At 37.6% G+C, this 21,309-nt stretch overlaps 1 protein-coding gene across 5 annotated transcripts in view; it reads right to left on the reverse strand.

Annotated features, from left to right (window-relative positions):
* Nucleotides 1-1,631: 1,631 nt before the first annotated feature.
* Marchf1 (membrane associated ring-CH-type finger 1) overlaps nucleotides 1,632-21,309 on the reverse strand; it is a 409,990-nt gene continuing 390,312 nt past the window's right edge. For 3 of the 5 annotated variants that reach the window (XM_076853639.1, XM_076853642.1, XM_076853638.1), the window contains exons 6-7: nucleotides 16,085-16,232; nucleotides 1,632-2,751 (exon numbers count right to left, since the gene is read on the reverse strand). In XM_076853639.1, coding sequence (XP_076709754.1) covers nucleotides 2,453-2,751; nucleotides 16,085-16,232 — 447 coding nt within the window. In that variant the 3' untranslated portion in view covers nucleotides 1,632-2,452. The remainder of the gene's footprint in view (nucleotides 2,752-16,084; nucleotides 16,233-21,309) is intronic. The other 2 variants (XM_076853641.1, XM_076853640.1) reach the window with 1 other exon arrangement.

Here is a 21,309-nt window from a genome sequence, read left to right on the forward strand (position 1 = left end):
TTGGGCACAGTTTTAAAACTATTTCATCTTTTATCACTAATACAGCAAAGCTTGTCTTAGCTTTTTAGAAATGTTTCTTAGTGTTAAATGTAGCCTTTGATAAGTAAGGTTTTATTTTAGCCAGTCTCCCACTGTGCAAAGATATACTCTTATGTATTTTGGATTTAAAACAGTATTTTCCCTGGTAATTAAGGTAAATAATGCTTTTTTTTTTTTTCAGAGCAAACAAAAGAGGAATCAATATTTCTTTGTTTGCTAGAGATGAGATTTTCTCCCATGAAATATTTGCAAGCAACATATTGCCCTTGCTAAACCATAGAGAAATGGATTAAGCAAATTAACAGGAAAATACGATCAAGGTTAATTCTTTGGGTGTGGTGCTATGATTAAATCACCCAAGCTTTGTTATTTTTAGTACATTTATCTTCAAACTTTATAGGGGAAGTTAATACAAAGTTTAGTTTGTTTAAGGTTCTCTGAAGTCATTCCTGCTGTAGTTTTGGTCCAGTTTAATAACCTCCACTTTGTTTTCCTTGTGCCTTTACTCCATCCCCTAAAAGTTTTAAGAAAGATGAGTCTTAAACCTTTTGTTTCCTGACTGAATACCTTAACATTTTTCTCACATATATACATGAATACACACATGCCACACACACAAAATCAACATTGTTTACCTTTTCTTTATTTCTAGGAATGTGGCTATTTGGACTCCACATCAGCCACTACTAATATCCATACTTTCTCCTCTTTTTAAAAGGTTATTTTTTTCCTTTGATAATCTGTGAAGAACAAGCACACTGATAATTACAAAGTGCATTGATGTGATACCCAGATTTGTGCAATGTGATACCCATGCTTTGGTTCTTATGGCCTTCTCTGCCTTTTCACAATAATAAATATGACAGCTAATAAAAATCACTTTTTTACTAGGCCATCTTTCTTTGACAGGTCACTATGCTTGTAATTATTAATCTAGCTCTCTGCAATATCATTCACACTTCAGTTTTATATGAGTATTTAAAGAATGCAATAATCAACTGTCAAACCTAAACAACTCAATTTATTACTTACCATAGAATCTGTTGAATGTTTTGGCTTCTGAACTGTCAAGGAATATACTGTTAGCTTTTTAAAATAAGATCTAGTTTGTGGCTGTAACTACTTATCAGTCAAGTTGACACTCATATGGAGTAAGAAAAACACTTTTGATTTAATAACAAAAATACTTAATTTTTATTTCCCTATTGTTGCTTCATTGTAGCAAACAGAAGTTAATTTCACAATTTTGCTACAAGCAGATTGCTTTTTTAAAAAATTTAGTTTTCTTAGAGAAATGGAACTTCATCTAATTCTTCAAACCAGGACACTTAATTTGATTAATTTAGTGCTTTGTAAAATCATAACCCTTCAATGAAACTTGAAAATAAAGGAATAAATTAAGCTTTTATTTTGAAATATTCAGCCATTAAATAAAGTAGAGCCTTAGTCTCTAATTAGGGCCATGCTATCCTATTTAGTTCATTCAAACAGGTGTGTTGTGAAATGCATACTGGATTTTGAAGACTTGATAAAAAAATATGACTGTTTCAATAATGTTTTACATTGATAGCATATGGTGTTAAATTATAAAAATTAATTTCACCTATTTTACTTTTTATAAAGGGGCTACCTGTAAAATTAAAATTTGCATTTGTGCTTACATTTGTAGTTCGAGTTGTATTTCTGTTGGACAGCACTGTATTAGAAGGGCCAGGTAAAATATAGGACCCGTTAGACGATTTCAACTTTTGTGGGCATTTAAAAGAGCTAATTTCACCCAATAATCTTATGAAAATCTTTTGTTCATGATTCAAACATAGTTCTAAGTATTACTATCTTCAAATGTGTATTGCATCCATTTTTATAACATGCATCTGTCAAAATAACCAGACTTCACTATTGCCATAAAAATCTGTCAGCTGTCAAAGAATATCAAAATATGCATCCTCCAAGTTTGCTTCCAGTATGACAGGAATAATGCAGACAATTTCAGGCTTAAAACCAGATGTGTTTATCCAGATGAGATAGCTAACATTACAAGACCCTTAGAAGAAACACATGTTACAAGTCAAGTCTATATTCTTGAACTTTTCCCCTGCTACTAGGAAGAGTATCATGTGTCCATTTAATTTGTCATTGCCTAAAAGCACTCCGGTACCAACAGTTCTGTATTGTCTTAGAAGTCATTCTCTAGCCATCTTCACATTTCCATATCACACTTCAGGCTCGCTTCCTGGTGTCCTGCTCATTTGATGTTTTTTCCTTCTGTCCTTTTTGAGCAAAGTAAGGAAAAATGAGTCAGTAGGAGCAAGGAGCCGATAAAGGAAGTGAGTAATGCAGGATCACTTCAGTCAATTGTAGTGGCTGAGACTAGAAAGACGGTCTTCTGAGAAGGAACTATCAACTGGTTCCGTCAAACTGGTATGACTTCTGGGGGACCGCTCTCTGCAGACGGCAGTGAATTTGTACCCGTTTGTGATACTGGCACCACCACAGCCTCCTTTGTGTCCGTGTTTACGTTACACGAGAAGTTCTTCTCCAGCTTATTGGCAGTGTCTGGGCAATTTTGCACAAAGATCACACGGTTGTAGGCCTTCAGCCTGCGCCACAATTGGACATAGACTTTACACTGTACATACATGAAGACGAGACCTCCTGTGAAGCCAATGGCCACCACAACCAGTTTTGTCCAAAATGGCCATTCAAGGACACCTTTGAAATAAAAAGAGAATGTTATCACCAAGTTGTCATTAATGGTTTTGGGTATTTTTTCCTTTGGCCCCCTTCAGAAGACCAGACCTACTTGCTAAATTATGTTAATAGAAATATTTTTAACAACTAGGAAGATTTGTAACCTAATTGGCTTAATTGCTTTCAAATATTCTAAATATACAGCTAAAATTGCATATGAAGAAATTTTCTCACCTATTGTTGCAGTGACCTTTTGCATCTAATATCTGCTCTAATCATCAGATACTGTGTTAGACATTGGGCACTTTGATGTTTATACCTTATAGCTAAATCTTAAAGGAAGGATCATGAACACACTGAAAGGATCAGAGTTTAAATCCTTCTAAGAAGGTGAAATAATGGGTATATGTGTAGGCTTATGCAGACTAATCTCCCTACATGCATTCCCTGTGAGAGAAGCCTGCCATATCCTTCTCACTAAAGAGACAGAATTTCTGAGGACAGTCATGCAAAGGACTTAAGGTTTTCGTTGCTTGTTTCATAAATTTTTATATTTTGTCACAAAGAACCATAGCTTGGATGTGGTGGCACACATCTGTTATCCAGGGACCCAGGAGGTTAAAGCAGGAGGGTCACAAGTTTGAACCCAGTCCCAGTAATTTAGTGACCCCCCCCCCCCAGCCATAAAAGGTTGGGGAGCGGGTGCTAGGAAGATAGCTCAGTGGTCTGTGTCTCTGGGTTTAGTTCCCAGTACCAAAAAAAAAAAAAATCCTAGATATGTGTATTTTCTTCTAATTTCCCATACCGTTACTAGATACAAGCTTTCTTTCACAAAGAAACAGTTTTTACAACAGTGAGTGTATGGCCACACCAGGATGGTGTGGGGGACATATTTGCTATATGTGAAAAATAGTCAAGTGAAAGTGTGGCTCTGTAGAGAAGAACAGTAAAAGTAGATAGAAACCACAGCAAGTCTATGGTTCCATGTTTTTATAAAAGTGAATGAGATTTCTACCTTTTGTTAATAGTGACATTCGCTTTATGCTTCTGAAAGCAAAATGGACAGTACCTCTTTTCTATCACAACGAAGCACTTTATATCCTAAGATTATCTAGAAGTAACAGGGTGTCCTGTCAATTCCTGGTCCCAAATATGAAATATGGAACATTTGTATTCCCAGACTCCACAGCAAAGACAATGTTATTCTTGACGTTTACATAGTTAATATTGCAAGTATTGTCAAACTCTTACAGACATGATAATCATGTGATAAGATTTTAGTTTTCCCCTGTGAAAAAAAGCTAATGCAAACTTAATAATCATAGTAACTTTTTCATATTTTTAAATTCTTACTTTTTCTGTTTTTCCATATTTTCTTTTAAATACCTGTTGTATTTGTCATTTGGCAAAATAGTCTTTCTGAAGTCTGGACTCATTTCAACCTTTCCAACATTTTTTTTTTTCTTAAAATGTTTGCCTCTAACTCTTTTGGAAATTTTGGAAGAAATGCTCTCTGAATTTAAAAGTTCTGTTACTGACATAAAAAACCTCTCACTATTGTTGATGTTTTATTCATTTGTGGCTCTGTTTAGCACTGTTGACCTAAAATGAATTTTTATGCTTCTTTCAGTATCAAATCTGAAACTTAATTTTGCAATGGATCAAATATATTCAAAAGAATTTATTCAAACCTTCATGGCTAGCAAAGATAAATGTTTTCTCTAACTTCTGATTTGCAAGGACTTCCTTTTGATTTAACCAACTCATGGTGTCAGCATCCTGAACATATCCTTGATCCCAGTGGAAATAACACTTCAAAATATCATTTGTCAAAGCTCACACAAGTAGAAAATGGGTAATAATAAGTCTATATCAAAGAAATCAAAATCAACAATTGGTAACCTTTCAAAGCAGAAAGAACTAGACCCAGATAGTTTTATTAATGTATTCCTCCAAACATCTTTCTACAAATCTAACCTTATTCTAAAATAGTTTGTTATAAAAAGAATGTATATCACTAGGGTTAGTTCCATGAATTCAAGCCTGTCTAGGACAGACTAAAATCTCATAGTGAGATGTCTTTGTCACCATTTAAGTATTTGAAAGTTGTAATGTATGTGTATTTATAGAAACTATCTCACCCAAACACCTCATATCTTGAAACTATGCCCAATTTTGTTCCTAAAATTTGCTGTGATCAAATATCTCTGTTTTATACTTGTGTTCAGAAGCCTGATTTCTGTCACCCGAAGCCTTTTTTTAGTAAACTTTATCTAAAATCCTATCTGTGTAGCTATTTCCCAAACATCCCATTTTCTAACACAGATCCATGCTTTAGCATACGCTCTTCCGTCTGTCCTCTTTACAGTAATCTACTAATTCTTCAGAACCCACCCCAGGGAGAGAAGAGTGCAGTCTCTTTCATGAGACTGGCAAACATAAATTCATGTCCTAATTAATGGCAACACTATCCTCCTAATTGCTGTCATAGCTTAATGGTCCCTAACACCCCAGTCTAGGTCAGCCTCTGAAGTTGGCACACAAAGCAAAATCTCTTTGCCATTGAGGCTCAGGAGAAGCAAACACATTCTCAAAATGTTGCAAATTGTTTGTATAGAAACTTTCTGAATGTTAACTGGTTCAATGTTACTTTAGAGTAAAATGGAATTATTCTGAATATAAAATTAGGAGAGACACTGGAGTTTTCATGTCTTTCCCTACTTGGAAAATTAATGAAGGTATAATGGCAGTCAACTTTTTAAAGGAACAGAGATCAATTATCAATGCATTTACTTAACAGAAGATGCTATTTTTAGAAAACAAATTGGCAAAAAACAAAAACAAAAACAAAAAAAACCACAGAACTTTTGATTTTAGAAACTCCAGAGTACAAAAATGGACTATCTCAGACATTTGGCAGTATTTTGTTGGTCACATACTGTTTCCATTGTCCCACAGCTAATCTTTGATTTTAAGGACAGTGATTTTCACATTGGAGGTCTGCTACCTGGGTTTGATTTCTATAAGCTGATGTATTTGCTATCACATGTGTTGAGTGACAGCATTGGTCTTATCTAAGTGATAATAATGATACTGTATCATGTGTTCTAATACCCTCCAGAAACCTTTTCATTGAGGGATGGAAAAACAGAAGAAATTTTAAAAATTGGGGTATACAAATGTTTTGTATTTATTCATAAATTTCCCAATGTGCTTATTATAGACTTCTTGAATTGTGCCCTATCTGGTAGCATCAGTCCCTCATCTAAAGATTTCACTCCACTTTTCATAATGGACCACATAATCTGTACTTGAAACATATTCCTACATTTGTTTATTTATTTTTGTAGCAATTACTTATTGTTGTACATTTCAAAAGATCAACTTCTTTATGAAATACAAAATTTTTTAGGTTAAAAACAGACATTGCTCAATTATTTATTTTTTATTTTTAGTATTCCAGCAAAAAAAAAAATGAACTAAAAATGCAAAGTTCAAGACCTTTAGAGTCCATCTATTTCAATTCTCCCATCTTCTTTTTTCTGCTGTTTAATGCTAATATGGAGACCATGACCCAATGATCTTGATCTTGTAACCTATGATAGTATTGAAATTTGGTTTGCATATTACATAGAAATAGCAATTAACTTGCTATTTTTATTTAAAATATTTTAAGTCAAAGCCTTTATAAATGATTTTAGGAGAAATTCTGACAAATAAGCATATGGGATAATTTTAATATTCACAAATAAATGGTAGCACACATTTAGAGATGGCTGGATCTGAGGGCTGTTCTTACTGAATGCTAAGGAATATAGTGGTATCAAAATGTAGTTAAAAATAAAAAGTTGAATTCCTCTCTATGTAGAGTCCTTGTGTTTAGAGTGCAGAAGGGCTTTTTTAGCTCCTTTCTTAGTTCTCTCCATCTGCATGAGAGGAACCATCATCTGGCATGCCAACTCAGTGTCAACTATAAGTTTTCAACCATGGCTAGTTTTGTCCCCTAGGGGACATATGGGAATGTCAAGAGACATTGCTTACTGTCATACCTGGAGTTGGGTTGGGGTGCTACTGATCCTTAGTAAATAGAAGCCACAGACTGAATGTCCCACAATGCATAATACAGCCACCCTCCACCCCTGCCCCCACCAATAAATATTCAGTCCAAAATGTCAGTAGTGCTCAGGGTGAAAATCCCTGTGGTAAAAAAGACAATCACTGAAGATTCTTATTAGGTAATTTGCAGGGAGAATTCAGTATACAAGTAAAACATCTTGGAGTTCTCCAAATTTAGAAGGACTTTTGCTATAAGCTATTATTTTAAGCAGTAGTTTCTGTGTTTAAAAAGCTTTTAGCCACAGACTGGAGATGAAGTGTGCTTTATCTCCCATTTTTAGGGAAATCCCCATGGATTACATCCAACTTTCCCTTCTGTTTGCTAAATCAAACTACCAGCTGTTCCTCATAAATGCCTGGAGATTTTCCACTCCTGAGCTTTTCTCCATGATATTTCTTTTCTTTGGATTTTGCTTCCCAACTTCTGCATGTCTCCTGCCCCACAACCCAACTCAGAGGTAATTCCTAGCTGAAAATGAACTTTCCCAGTGTCCCAGTTCCAAGTTATTTCTCTACTTGTGGAATGAGTCCACTTTCTCTTGCAACATTTTAACCTCGATATCCTATAATCTTGACAAATACAGAATTTGTCTGGTTGGTCTTTGTTTTCCATAGTGCCTTGCTCAGTAGATATTTTAGAGATGAATGAAGATTTTACAGCTTCTCTTGTCAGTGAATCTCTGCTTTTGTTGGTAAACAATCTCAAGAACTATCCTCATGCCCCTCCTCTCCTTCTGGAACTAGTGACCCAAATCCATAATTTACCAGTAGGTCTGAGCCTGGAGTAATCAGCTGTCATTTTTTCTGCCTGTACTGGGAAATTTTATGTGATTCCTCCCCTTTCTTTCACAAAGTAGCTATGAATCAGTTTCCTCTGCCCAACACATCCTTCCTTAATTTGTTCTTGGGAAATCAAAGCTCACACTAAACCCCTGGGCTGAATTTAGAGTGGTGAGCATCTCCCAACCCACATATAAAAACAATTTGGGTGCAAATGATCATCTTTTAAAGAGATAATGTGTTGTTTCTTTTTGTCTTTGATGAAGTAGGCGAGATTTTTGTTTTCTATGAAAGAAACTTCTCAGGAGCACAAGGATTCATTTCTATTCCTGCTTTTGAGACTGGAATTCTGTGGGAGTTTCTGGAGGTTTGGGAATAAACTCTCTTTGCATCTCTATCTTCCCAGGCATTAATGGGAAACACTAATGGGACAGAAATTGGAGGAGCAAATATTTTGTCTACCATTATTTTCCAAAGAAATAAGAATGTTCTCTTATAATAAATTTAATTGGTTCATTTGCATTTCATATCATCATGCTAATTCTCCAAAAAACAGCAATACATTCTCAGTCTCAATATGATTATTAAAATAGATTCCTCCAGGTTTCCTTGGAACAATTGGCTATATGTGATGAGGTACTTGAGGACTGCAACATTTTAACACACCATCCCAAAGCAATCAACTTGCTAATAGCTTTTCCAAGAAAGGCTTGAGATGGTCTGCACATTTACCCTTCAATACGATGTTCAGACTTCACAAATTATAGGAATCAAAATGCTACATTATTTCTTCTGAAAGCATAGAGCTGCCAGAATGACAGAAATCAGTCCATGGCTTTTAAGGAAATATTTATTTAAAGAGCAAAGTAAAAGCATTGTGGACAAAGAAAAACAGATGGACATCACAGCTTGTTCTAGACTCTTTTTGAGTCTGATTCTGGGCAAGATTTTTCTTACCCAGTGGGAGAACCTGGAGTGTCCAAGATTTTGAAAGAAAAGGTAAAAATTGTTGAGTTGAGAAAGTAAAAGTTAGAAATTATTTTTTTCACAGAAAAAAAAAACACATTTACCTTATCCTATTCTTTATTGGTGTTGGATCAGGAGACATGGATGGTGCTATTGATTTCTCCTTCAGGAACCTGAGACTGAAGCATCATCTATAAACAGGACCACTGCAACCAAGGGGCTATTTATAGTACTGTCTTTTCAACATCACTACCAGAAAACCCCTCCTTTTTCTTTCCCTTTTTTAAATACTGGGGTTGAACCCAGGGGTGTTCTACCATTAAGCTACATTTCCAGCCCTTTTGTATTTTTTTATTTTGCTGCAGGGTCTCTTTAGGTTGCTGAAACTGGTCTTCAATTTGTGATCCCCCTGTCTCAACCTCCCTAGCCAATGGGAATACAGATGTGCTCCATCACGCCTAGCTGGCTAAATCTCCTCCTTTTCAGCTAAGATATACCCAAATCCCAAAATGATTCAGACTTTTCTTCAGTCTCTTTGCAGGTCACATCTTAATAGGATTTCCCATAGTGTGGTTAATGACTTTTTAAAGATTTTTGTTGTTGTTGTTGTTGGAAAAATCCATACTTACTCCTGAAAGGTATGGATTTTTATTCCTAAAAATCAGCTATTTAGTGGTTATGCTTTTATCTACCCTAACTCAGGTAACTATTTCCTTAAGGTATCAGTTTCTTCATCCTTGGTAGCTTGTTGCAATTACAGTTCCCAATTGGCACAGGCCTCCCTGTACCTTGGGTATGAAGTCCCATATTGACTCTGGGCTTTGCCATGTGACTTGCCTTGGCCTATAGGACAGTAGCAAACAGGATAAAATCAGAAACTTTAAAAGTGTTTGCATATGGTGGTTTTGCTCTCCTGCTGCCTTTTTAAACACTGCAACTGCCATGTGAAGAAGGCAGGGCCATCACACTAGAGATAACTAACACACACACACACACACACACACACACACACACACACACAGCTTAGTTGTACCTGTCATAGCCCGGTCAATAGCATTTCCACTAGCAGATGTATAAAGGGGCTTGTCCTTGCCTCTGTAGCTGCTGGCTGATACCTCAGCTCTCTGCAAACTCTAAATACCTAACTGACTTGCAAAATTGGGAGTGAAGTAAATGCTTAAAGTTTTAAGTCACGAAATTTCAGATTTTCATTTATTTATTCTTTTTTTTTTTTTTCTTTTACAGCAAACGCCAACTGATACATCATTTTAAAGTGGAGGTAAACATGGTATCTACTCCTATGGTTCTTAGTGGGCCTTAAATGAGTTATTAGGGCCTGTCACCTCCAAACAGCTACATAAATGTGAATAGTTGTTATTGCCTTTTTCTGGGTGATTTAAATGCTACAGGTTTTGACTGACTGAGCTGTAGATTTAAGAGCAGAGCTGCCTACTACTAAGATCTTTCCAACTTTGCTGGAATGTTCGACCTCTGGGTGTTCCCCTTGACTGCAAGTAATGAAAACCTACAGAATCTAAGAGGGAGAAGTCCAGTTAGCTACTAGCCAGGCTGCTAGCACTTAGTGATCTCTAGGTGTCCTCATCATGTGACCCTGGGCATCCCTTCCAGTTGCAGTTCTGTTCCTCAGGAGAATACTTCAGAAATCTCACTCAAAATAAACTAAAATGTCTTTAGATACATATGGAGTGTATAATTTTATTGTTATCTGTTAGGCAATATTTATGCCAAGCTTTCAGCCAAATGACAGTAGCTTGGGAACTGAGGTGTATCTGAGGGCTCCTTTCAGATTCATTTATTTTGCAGCAATATTGTTTCTTGGAAAATATATTTCCCTTGGTGATAATATTGTGTCCCCATCCTCTCCACCGGAGGCACAAAGGCTAGACACGGTAATAACTACTCTTTTGATTTCCCTTAAACTCCAATTGGGTAAGCAAGAAGGTCCCAGGTGGCCATTTATAGTATAGATGGAGACAGCATGAATTTCTTATTTTTTCATCTTAACCCTGGGGGTCTTTAAGATCTCTCCTAGCATTTAAATTTGATTTCTCAGTTTCCTGCTTATCTTATGTAGCAGAGCATGGGACTGGAGACACCTGGAGTGTGTCTAAAAGCCTTTTTAAATCACCAAACAGCAAAAGACAAACTGCCTCATTTAACAGCTTCAGGGACAGTGCATATTTAGAAAACATATATCTCACTGGAAGTTGGAATATCTTTGACCGAGTGCTTAGGTTATGCAAAAGGTGTTACACAAAATGTGTTTGTATAAGGAAGTGTGTGTGTGTGAGTTGATTTTCTCCTGGTTGCTTTTCTCCAGTTGGAGAAATTATTGAATAAGAACAACTCAGTTTCACATATCTTTTCCTTAATTTGTTTCTATATATGAATAAACATATATGATAAATATGCATTATTTATGGATACACATTTCAGTTTACCTGATGCAAAGTAAAGTGCATGATTTCTGAAAAAAAGTCAAAGAAACTTTAGAAGGCACAAAATTTAACTTGCTTAGTTTCATAGAAGAGGAAACTGTACTTCAGAGAGATTAATGATTATTTTGTTCAAGATAGCTAGTCATTGACTAGGACAGAACCAGAAGTCTCGTCTTCAGATAATTATCCCAAGACAGTGATTGTTATATTTGAGTTGTTCTGATCTGCTAGAGTCAGCCACAGCTAGAAAAAAAAAATGTTTGAATCTCTACTAATACCAAGTGCTCAGAGAATAAGGTGGAGCCCCTGCCCCAGAGTTGCTTAGAAGCTCACAAGTGAGTCAGCCATGAAAATAAAAGTAACACATTATGTGAGTATAAACCTTGTGGTCTATATTTTTAAATAAATATGGGATAACTTTAAGATCTGCACCTATAGTCTCATTGACATAGGTTGAGCATCCCACATCTAAAAATCCAAAATCTAAAATGCTACAAAATCCAAAACTTTCTGAGAACTAACACAATGTCACTGTGGAAAGTTCCACCCCAGTAAATGGACTGCAGTTGAAACACAGGCCCACTAAACATACTGTACAAAATTGGGTGTCTAAGGTATAAAAAACACAAACATATTTCATGTTTACACTTGGGTCCTATCCACAAGGTATCTTTTTGTGTATATGAAACTCTTCTGAAATTTGAAAATACCCCAAATGGATAGTATAAATTGTTGCTTTTTTTTTTTTTTTTGGTCCGTGTTTTGTGTTTCATTTTTAACAAACAAATAATGTATGAGAAATTCTTCTAGAACCTGTAAAGAGAAGGCAGGAAGAACAATTGTTGCCCCAATTAGAGTCAGTAACAAGGGTGATTTAGAGTGTTAAAATTTTCAAGTTCCATATGTTTCATTTATTTTACTTTATTTTCAGTCATCACAGGGGAATGAAAGAATGGAGTGAGAGAGCCATCTGGGGCATCATGCATTTTAATCTAAAAGAATAACCCTTCTCAAACATATGGAGAATATTTTTTCCCAGTATTGTCATTACAGCTCAAAAATTTTTGCTGTTTTATATTCAACCTCAATTTTGGTTGAAAAGGACAAATTGTTCCTCTAAAATTATTTCTGAAGGTTTTTCAAGATAGATTTGAAATATGTTGACCTTTAAATTATGCATTGATTTTTTTCTAATAACTTTAAGAGTAAATTCAGGATCAACACAGTCCCAATGCCAGGGGAAGATGAACATAACAATGATTCAGACAGATGCCCATACTCCACTTAAATGTGTGCATGGGTAAGTAAGGTTTCAAACAATTTGAACGTAAATCCAGAGGGTCCTCTTTACTCATGTCACTGTGGCTTTCATATGTGGCCTGGGAGCCATCCCACTGGCATGTGGCTCTGTAGAGATAGCCATGGGCACCATTTCTTGATGAACACCTGGCTACCTAATTCAAAAGCTTTAAACACTTAAGATAAAAATGATGTCATTTTTAGTTGCCTTCAAGAAACTGAAAGATCTATAAATTATATATAATGTATAATACAGTGTGTCTGCCCTAAGGGACAGTCCAGTGTGAGACAGTGGTCTGAGATCCAGCAACCACTCAAAATTGAAAAGAAAATACCAAAGAAAATTCTAAAAGGAAAGTAAAAGGGGGAAAATCTCAGGTACAAGGAATTCACACCTCATCCTTCCTTCTATGACATTGACTGGACTGGACCAACTGCCACCTCCCAGAGGCAATGAGCATGAGATAAGTGGTGATGGGGACAAATATATCCCCACCTGTCTGAGCAGGTGAGGGGACTCAGATAGTTAAGTGCATTAACATGGTAAATCACACGGCGGGACAGATTCTCAACATAGCTGTGTGACAGGAATCACATAAGGGATGATTAGTCTGTATCTGTGGGGATAAACCACAGGCTTTGTGGTAATGTAGAAACTCCACAGGTAATTCCAGTGTGCAAGGAAGATGGAGAGCCAGGGTGGGGCCAAGTGAGGGGTGGTCCTGGAAGCACATGGCAGGGCAGTGGCTCTCAGACACCGGAATAACCTGTAGACTTTTAAAGTACAATTTACCTAATTGCATCCTGGGATTCCTGATACAGTGGTCTACGAGAGTGAGAGGTTAGTCAGAATCTTTATTCACGTGTGTGTGTGTGTGTGTGTGTGTGTGTGTGTGTGTGTTTGTGTATATATATCTAGGGGCATAAGAGGCAGAATAAATGGGATATGTGTGTGTGTGTGTGTGTGTGTGTGTGTGTGTATTTGTGTATATATATCTAGGGGCATAAGAGGCAGAATAAATGGTGTGTATGTGTGTGTGTGTGTGTGTGTGTGTGTGTGTCTCCAAGGGATGTTGACGCTTCTGTACCTGCGACACATTCTGAGAATCACTGTAGTAGGAATAATTATCCTCATTTGTAGAGTTGAACCAGGTTTCCCACAGAGACTGATATTTACCTGCCAAGGCTGAGTCTGGGTTAGGGAGGTATTTGAGATATTTGAATCTTAACTGTGTGTGTGGTAGCACTGGACAAGGGAAGCTGGGAGGAAATGTTTTTCACAGAGGGCAAAGCTTAGCAAGGGTCTGCAAGTAGATTTGAGGAGCAGAACAGATGTTCACTCTCACTGGTGACACCTAGGTCCTGGGGGCAGCAGAGTCCCATAAGTAGTTTGGGTTATATATTAAGAGTATTGGTTAAATGGGGATAAGACTTGATTTGATCTGTGGTTTTGTAAATTTGCTGTTATTATATAACCAAGCATGAGTTGAAGATGGACAAAATTGGAGAAAGTCTAGGTAAGAAGTTTTTGTACATGGTTGGTGTCAATAGAGAAGGAGACGAATGGACAGATTCTAGGGGCATAAGAGGCAGAATAAATGGGATTTGATGATTGATATAAAGGAGAAGAGGACAGTTCAGGAATGAAAGCCTGAGATGTGGATTTGGCTTCTGGGTACAGAGTTGCCTCTCCCACGGTGTAGGGGTGAGGTGTGAGGTTGACCATGAGTTTGGACACAGTGAGGTTGGGGCACCTATAAGACCTTCAAACAGAGGTGTTCAGGAGGCAGGAGGATGCGTGGAGCTGGAGGCTATCAGCATAGAAATGGCAGCTAAGGATGTAAGAATAACAGGGGATGGGAGGATGAGCAGAGAGACCGAAATGTGGCAGGGCAATAGGTCTCTTGGGGTCTGAAGAGGTCTGTTGGCTGAAGTTGAGATAAACTGAAGCTGAGCTGAAATTGTAGGATGAATGGTCACATCTCACATGCCTTAGAAATACAGCTAAAATAAACCCGAGGGGTTTCTTTTGGGTGGGTTATGGAGGTCTTAGCAGGGATGAAATGAGACTGCTGCTTGTCAATTCTAGTCTTTCGCTTTCCATCCCTCACCTGTGGCCGGAGGAGAAGAGCCTGCAGTCTGCTATGACCAGGCCAAGGCAGGGGCACAGGGCTGAGGCCACATTGACTTAGGGAAAATGCATGGTTCTCCAACACTGAGCTCCAGATTAGCCACAAAGGGTCTCTACATCAGGTCTGCCCTGGGTTGCTAGAAAGCAGGAGTCCTAAGGTAGTACACTGGGAGAAATTAGAAGGGGACGCGTCTGCTTTCCCATCCACATGGGACTACCTGACTGCGGTGTTTAGGGCACATTTTCTGTAATTTGGCATGGGCCAGTACCTATGGCTAGAGGGAAGGGGTTAAGGAAAAAAAATAAGAAGAAGAAAGAAAGAAAATAAGAAAGAAAGGTCTCATCCTCAGGGAATTTATTTAATCATGTGAATATAATATGACATTTGAAAATCAATAATCTCTGGAACAATGTATAATGTAGTTGCAAACAAAGTAGTTTGATATAAATGATACAGTGTATAAATGAGTTAATACTGAACAAACAAACCAAAACCAGAGGCTCTGGCCTGCCTGATTTTCTGGCCTTTACACTTGATTTAGCAGCGTTTGCACTCTTTTGGGAAAGGACAGCAGTAGGATCTGCAGCTCTGTCCCTGGCTCTTGCTCCTCCCTTTCCCTTGAAATACATAAAGCGCATCCACAGTGCATGTTGTGGATCCTTACAGTCTGAAGACAGCGGACCACGTCTGCATGAGTAAATACAAGGGAACGGGATAGGCAGGCCCTTCTCTTTTAAAATTCTTTTTTTTCTTTGTTCTCTCACTGTATCCTACCTTCTTCTTTCTTTAATTTTCCTATTTTGGGGGGTAGCGTATAAATACTTTTCATAACTCTTATAAACTCAAAATATACTATCTGAACAATTTCTCCTTTCAAATTCACAAGGATAAATTGTTCAGATGGTATCGGGACTTGGGGCATGGGAATATTTTTCCCTGTTTCACCAGCCACGATTTAGGCATATACTGCAGCCACCACCCAGTGAGAGAGAGGACAGACTGTCTTCAGAAGTGAATGCAATTGATATTTTATAGCCACGGTGCTTCCCATTTTTGCTGGGAAATGATCTATCCATTTTAAATGTAAGAATACATTTTGAAACATCTGTTTTTGTAGTCTTGACACCAATCTTCACAATCGCATTGGGCATAATTAAAATTTTAAACCATGGTGCTAATCCATGCTATCACATTATGTAGTACTAAGAAACTATAACATGTTCTCTACTGGAATGTCATCTTATTCATGCATAAAAAGAAGCCATGAGTAGGGTGGACTGAATACAGTTTAAAATCCTTCCATTCTTAGTACTGTCCGCCTTTTCCTATCGGGAAGAAGCTAATCCTTTTTCTACTCCTGGAAAACCTGAAGTGGCAAATGTCGCCTGTGAGTTTCTCCCTGCTAAATTTTATATGAACTTGATACATCTCATCTCACCTTAGCACCCTCTGTAGTTAGTGCCTTCTAGTCAGAGTTAATCTAGGGAGTCACAACTGCCATCACTGGCTTTATTCGTGCGTCAGCACAGCTAAACCCTTCCCTGCCCACATCTGGGTACAGTCATTAGGATCCAGGAGAGGAGAGAAAAGACCCGCTCTTACCATTGTCATTGCCTTGCTTGATTTCCTCCGCGGTCCTGTCTATCAACACGTACAAAGACCAAACCACACAGGTGATGGCGATGACATGGAATGTGACAGAGCAGAATATTTTTCTCCTTTCACTTGTGGTCATCTGTAGTTTTTCCCACTGCAATTAGAAACAAATTACACAAAACTGAGTTCATAACTAGAAAATTAGGCTTTGATTTTTATTTCCCAGACATCGATCACAAATGGAAGGAAAACATATTTTTGCAATTTAAGATTACACTATACTATTCAAATAAGTCATCATGTTTGGAGAACCATGAAATCATAATAAGATAAAGATATAAAAAAAAAATAAAAAGATGTTGGATGCCATGGCGCATGCCTGTACTTCTAGCTATTCTGAAGGCTGAGGCCGGAGGATCACAATTTCAAGGCCAGACTCAGAAACTTAGTGAGACCCTGTCTCACAATTTTTAAAAAGGACTGGTGATGTAACTCAGTGGTAGGATGGCCCTTGGTTTGTATCTCTGGTACTACAAAGATAAAGATTAATTAATTAATTAATACAAACAAAAATAATTTCCCATTTTTCAAGTGAATTAAGTCATTTTTGTTTTGCTAGTCTGTGTTGCATTCTATAATACGAATGATATACTTTTAATATTGTACAAGTTTTAGAAAACATTTCCTTTTAGGTTTCGGCCTATCACCTCTTTGTGGTACTAGATTACAAGTAGTGACAGGTAACATTGTCTTCTTATTATGACATGACCTTACATAGTGTTTCATTCTTTTTCTCAGGGGTATAGGGTATTGGGGATTGAACTCAGGGGTACTCCACCACTGAGCCACATCCGTAATCTTATTTTTTAAAAAAATTTTTTAATTTAGAGACAGGGTTCTCACTGAGTTGCTTAGCACCTGGCTTTTGCTAAGGCTGCCTTTGAACTCGAGATCCTTCTGCCTCAGCCTCCCGAGTCCCTGGCACTACAGGCATGTGCCATGGTTCCTGGCTAGTATTATATTCTTGAATGTGTGAATTTAATGGGTATTTGAATGGCTGATTAATAGTTGCAAGGGAGAGTCAACGGTTTCTGTTCACAACTCTTCTAGAAAAACAAAATTTTAACATCCAGGCCATAGAAGACTATCTGCCAAAGCCCTTTTCAAAGTGGCCTTAATTTATTGCTGCCAGAAGAGTTGTAAATTCTGGGTCAATCATTGTCCTTTAATCACACTCCTCAAAAGTTGAGGGGTGCTTTCTAAGACTAGGAGGCTACAGGTTGGTGAAGAAGTGAAGCTTGTGTGAGGATATGTTTCCCAAAGTGGGAAAAGTAGCCTCTCAAGATAAACTTGGATGTTTGACATGCATAGCGTCACTTCATTTCCATGTTAGGAATCATGTCTTTATTTTGCCTTACTGTATTCCCAAAGGAAAATGAAATCACTATGATTTTATTAGCTGTGAACGAATATGCAAAGCTCTTAGTAATTCAAGATTCTTTATATTACTATGCCCTTGCTAAAGCAAAATCTTTAGAACTTGTTAAGACCCTATCCCAGCAACACACACATAGAACTTGATGCAGGACTTAATTAAAAGCAAGAGGGCATCCATCATGTTGCAGAAAGTCCTGGATCTGCCACCAGCTTGAGACATGACTGACATTGCTCACTCACACTGGGCCCCACTTAACTCATCTTCATGAGAAGTAGATTTTGGCAGAGGTATGGCAGAGAGGCTTCCTTCACTTCTTCCTTTGTTTACAGGCTAATTCTACTAGGATCAACATTATGCCCAGCTAAAAGCTGCCTTTCCAACCTTGTTGGTATAGGTGAACTTTGGCTATTTTCCACCAATGAAATATGAGCAGATATTTACAGGAACATTGAGATTTTGCTCCTGGATATAGGGATTATTCTTTATTCTCTGCTTCATAGGGGTCTATCAGAGCTAACTGAGCATTTACACTCCTTCCTGTACTCTTGTATCTTCCGTATTATTCTAATAATGGAGAAATCTTAATAATGTCCTAAGAAGTAAACACACATTTCAATCTACACTCTGTTTTGAAATAACCAACAACCAATTGAGAAGATTTTAGCATTGCTTTGGCTTTTATCAAAACTTCACATCATATTTGTGAAAGATTGCTTCTTAAAATCTTGTTTTGGCATTTATTTATGGCAATGTTGATTTGAATAACCTGTATAATCATAGAATCTTACCATCTGGTAAGAGTATTTTGTGGTTTACTAAATAGTCCTTGAATTACCTCAATATTCTGTATGACCAGTACAAAAGGTGAGGTGGTACAGAAAAGCAGATTCAACTGTTCAGATTTTTAAAATGTTCCAGTGTACGGGAATACCCTCAGTAACAAAATATTCCTACCAAGTCAATCCTCAATTGTAAAACTACCCATAAAAACCCTTAAAAATGAGTCTTCTTTTATCTAAGGAATAATTTGATAAAATGGCTGGAACACATTATTTAAAATCAATGAACCTCCAATAGAAAAATATCAGTGGAACTGACACAGATGGACCAAATCATTTGTAAAGATTCCTTCTCGTTCCAGACAATAGAAGCTCCGAATTTATCACCTCTAACTGGCATTAGAAGTGACATTTTAAGGAGAAATGAAGTGTGAGGGGACCATCAACCTTTTCCATTATAGCTTTACAGAAACCATTCAGATATTCACTATGCAGCGCACAGGTAAATGTGATGTCACAGCGCCTTCTACCTGGGGATTGTATTACTGCAGCTGATGTTCAATACACTGCAACAACAAAATCATTGTATTTATAAACTGGACATGTTGTCTATTCAGTTTGATATTTTATATAACAAGTTTCAATACTTTTTAAATTTTTTAAGTTTGTTCTAATTAGTTATACATGACACAAGAATGCACTTTGACACATCATACATAAACGGAGTATAACTTCTGATTCTTGTTGTACATGCACATAGGGTAATAATGTCTGATCCATACAAGCCCTCACCATGAGGAATAGAAGGAGGAGGTAGGGAGGGATAGACAAAGCTGTCATGAAAGTACTGTGATTTAATATTTGTGTAATTGAAATTCAGTAGCAGCACACAAAATATTTTGTGCTGGGAAAGTGGTAATCTGAAAATTCACATGGCATTTGACTCCCTTCCCAGCTTTATAAAGCAAAGTGTGGTTTCTGCCTACATTGGCATGTGCATGATGTTACCAGTGTTATATCTCTAGAGGGTGGGGTGTCAGGAGAGCTGCTTTGGATTCTCAAAGTCCTAGTCACAACCTGGTGACTAGAGGGTCACTAGATAGGGACAAGATGGACCAGAGTCACGAACATCGGCACAGCAGCAGAATCAGGGTGCTAGTCAGAGATGAAGATTCTTGAGCTTTACTTTTGAGATGACCATATTGGCTTTTCCCATAGGGAACTCAGAAACGATGAACCTTGCCTCCTCCTTGATGAGGCCAGCCCCCTTCTGCCTTGCCACCAGTGGGGCAGCAATGGCCATCGCCTTTTCCCTAGATTACTCAGATCTGAGCCAAATATTCAGTCCTCATGTCTCAGTGTGAAGGAGACACACATCTCTCCATCTGGTGCAAACATTAGAGACCACTCCCTTTCTCAAGGTAGAAAGGGGGACAGGGACCCACCACAGCACACAAGCAGTCTTACAAGGTTTTGCACTGCCCATTCAGTAGTTATCAAGTTTTCTTTGTTTAGTTACTCTGAATATTTTATTTTTCTAACAGTGATACTATGTAAATGGAAAAAAAGTCAAAATGTAAATGGAAAATGTCAAAAAACACCAGTTGGTATTTAGTCTGAGAATTAAACCAACGCTCTCTTGAGGTTCAGAACTGATCAGTGACAAGACTTTTTGATTCTTCAAAGGAGTTCCTTCATAAAGCAGCCTAGCTTCTCTCTAAACCTGCCCTGGAAGACAATTGAGATTCTGTCTGCCCTGTCACTGAAGACATGTAGGTTAGGAGTATACCTGTAATTGCTATCACACCAAATCAAACACTGATGAAGTTTTGAGGTCAAGTTTTCTTGAAAATTAACATCAGCTAAGGTTGGCAAAACCAGCTTCAAATATCTCAGCACCTCCTACATACTTGGTCTTTGGGCTTAGACTTTACAATTCCTGGGTTTTGGGTACCTATTTGTTGTTCTGGCCTTTGCTCCTTTGTTGAAATCCTTAAACAATAGAAAGAATTGGACAGAATTCTGTTATTCACTCAGAAATATACAGCCAGATTTTTCTGAAAAGAGTTCTGAACTAGGGCTGGGGATGTGGCTCAAGCGATAGCGCGCTCGCTTGGCATGTGTGCGGCCCGGGGTTCGATCCTCAGCACCACATAGAAAAAAAGATCTCAAACTCTCTCTCTCTCTCTCTCTCTCTCTCTCTCTCTCTCTCTCTCTCTCTAGATTTCTGAACTACAGTATAAATTGATGGAAATATTGTTTCTGTGAAATTTTTCATTTGCTCTAGCTAAATCTAACAATGCATTTCAGTGTGATTTTCTAAATTAAATTACTTGTATTTGTAGTCTATTCTAAGACATAAATTTGAAAATACTGACTAATGAAAATGTTTTAAAAATCTTTGTAGAATGAAGGCAGTTCATTTGCACAACATTAAAATCCATGAGGTAGGGACTACTTTGCCAAAGCCATTTGTTTTTTCCTGGCCACTGTATAGGACCAAGAATTATCATGAAATCTATTGATTGATAGAGCAAATAACTGCCACTTGGTGGCACTAAGCCCCCATGGTAACTAGCAGAACTGGTTTCCATGTGCAGGCTGACCAGGCACTCCTAACAGCTGGCTGTGAAGGCTGTTGTTTCATTGGCCCAGCATCAAAGCAAATTCACAGTTTGACTGTTTAAATTTTTCTGACTCAGCTTGTCATATTACAGTGGGGTTTTGTCACTCGTGTGCAAAATAATACCTAGAACAGCAGGTATGAAATGCATTGTATTATCTACACATCTTAATAACATATGTTGTGTTAGAGTGTAAATAAACCCTACAAAAATTCTAGAACCTTGGAGAAGTTCCTAGAGGATTCATTCCTGTGTAGCAGTACTTCTCAGTGTTCCCCAGTGTCAACCTGGGAACTTGTAAGAAACTCAATATTTTGGCCTTCACGACAAATTTATCAACTAGGAAATTTTGGTGGTACATCCCCTGTAATCTGAGTTTTAACAAGGCTT

The sequence above is a fragment of the Callospermophilus lateralis genome, chromosome 4 (genome assembly GCF_048772815.1).
Source record: "Callospermophilus lateralis isolate mCalLat2 chromosome 4, mCalLat2.hap1, whole genome shotgun sequence".
NCBI lineage: Eukaryota > Metazoa > Chordata > Mammalia > Rodentia > Sciuridae > Callospermophilus > Callospermophilus lateralis.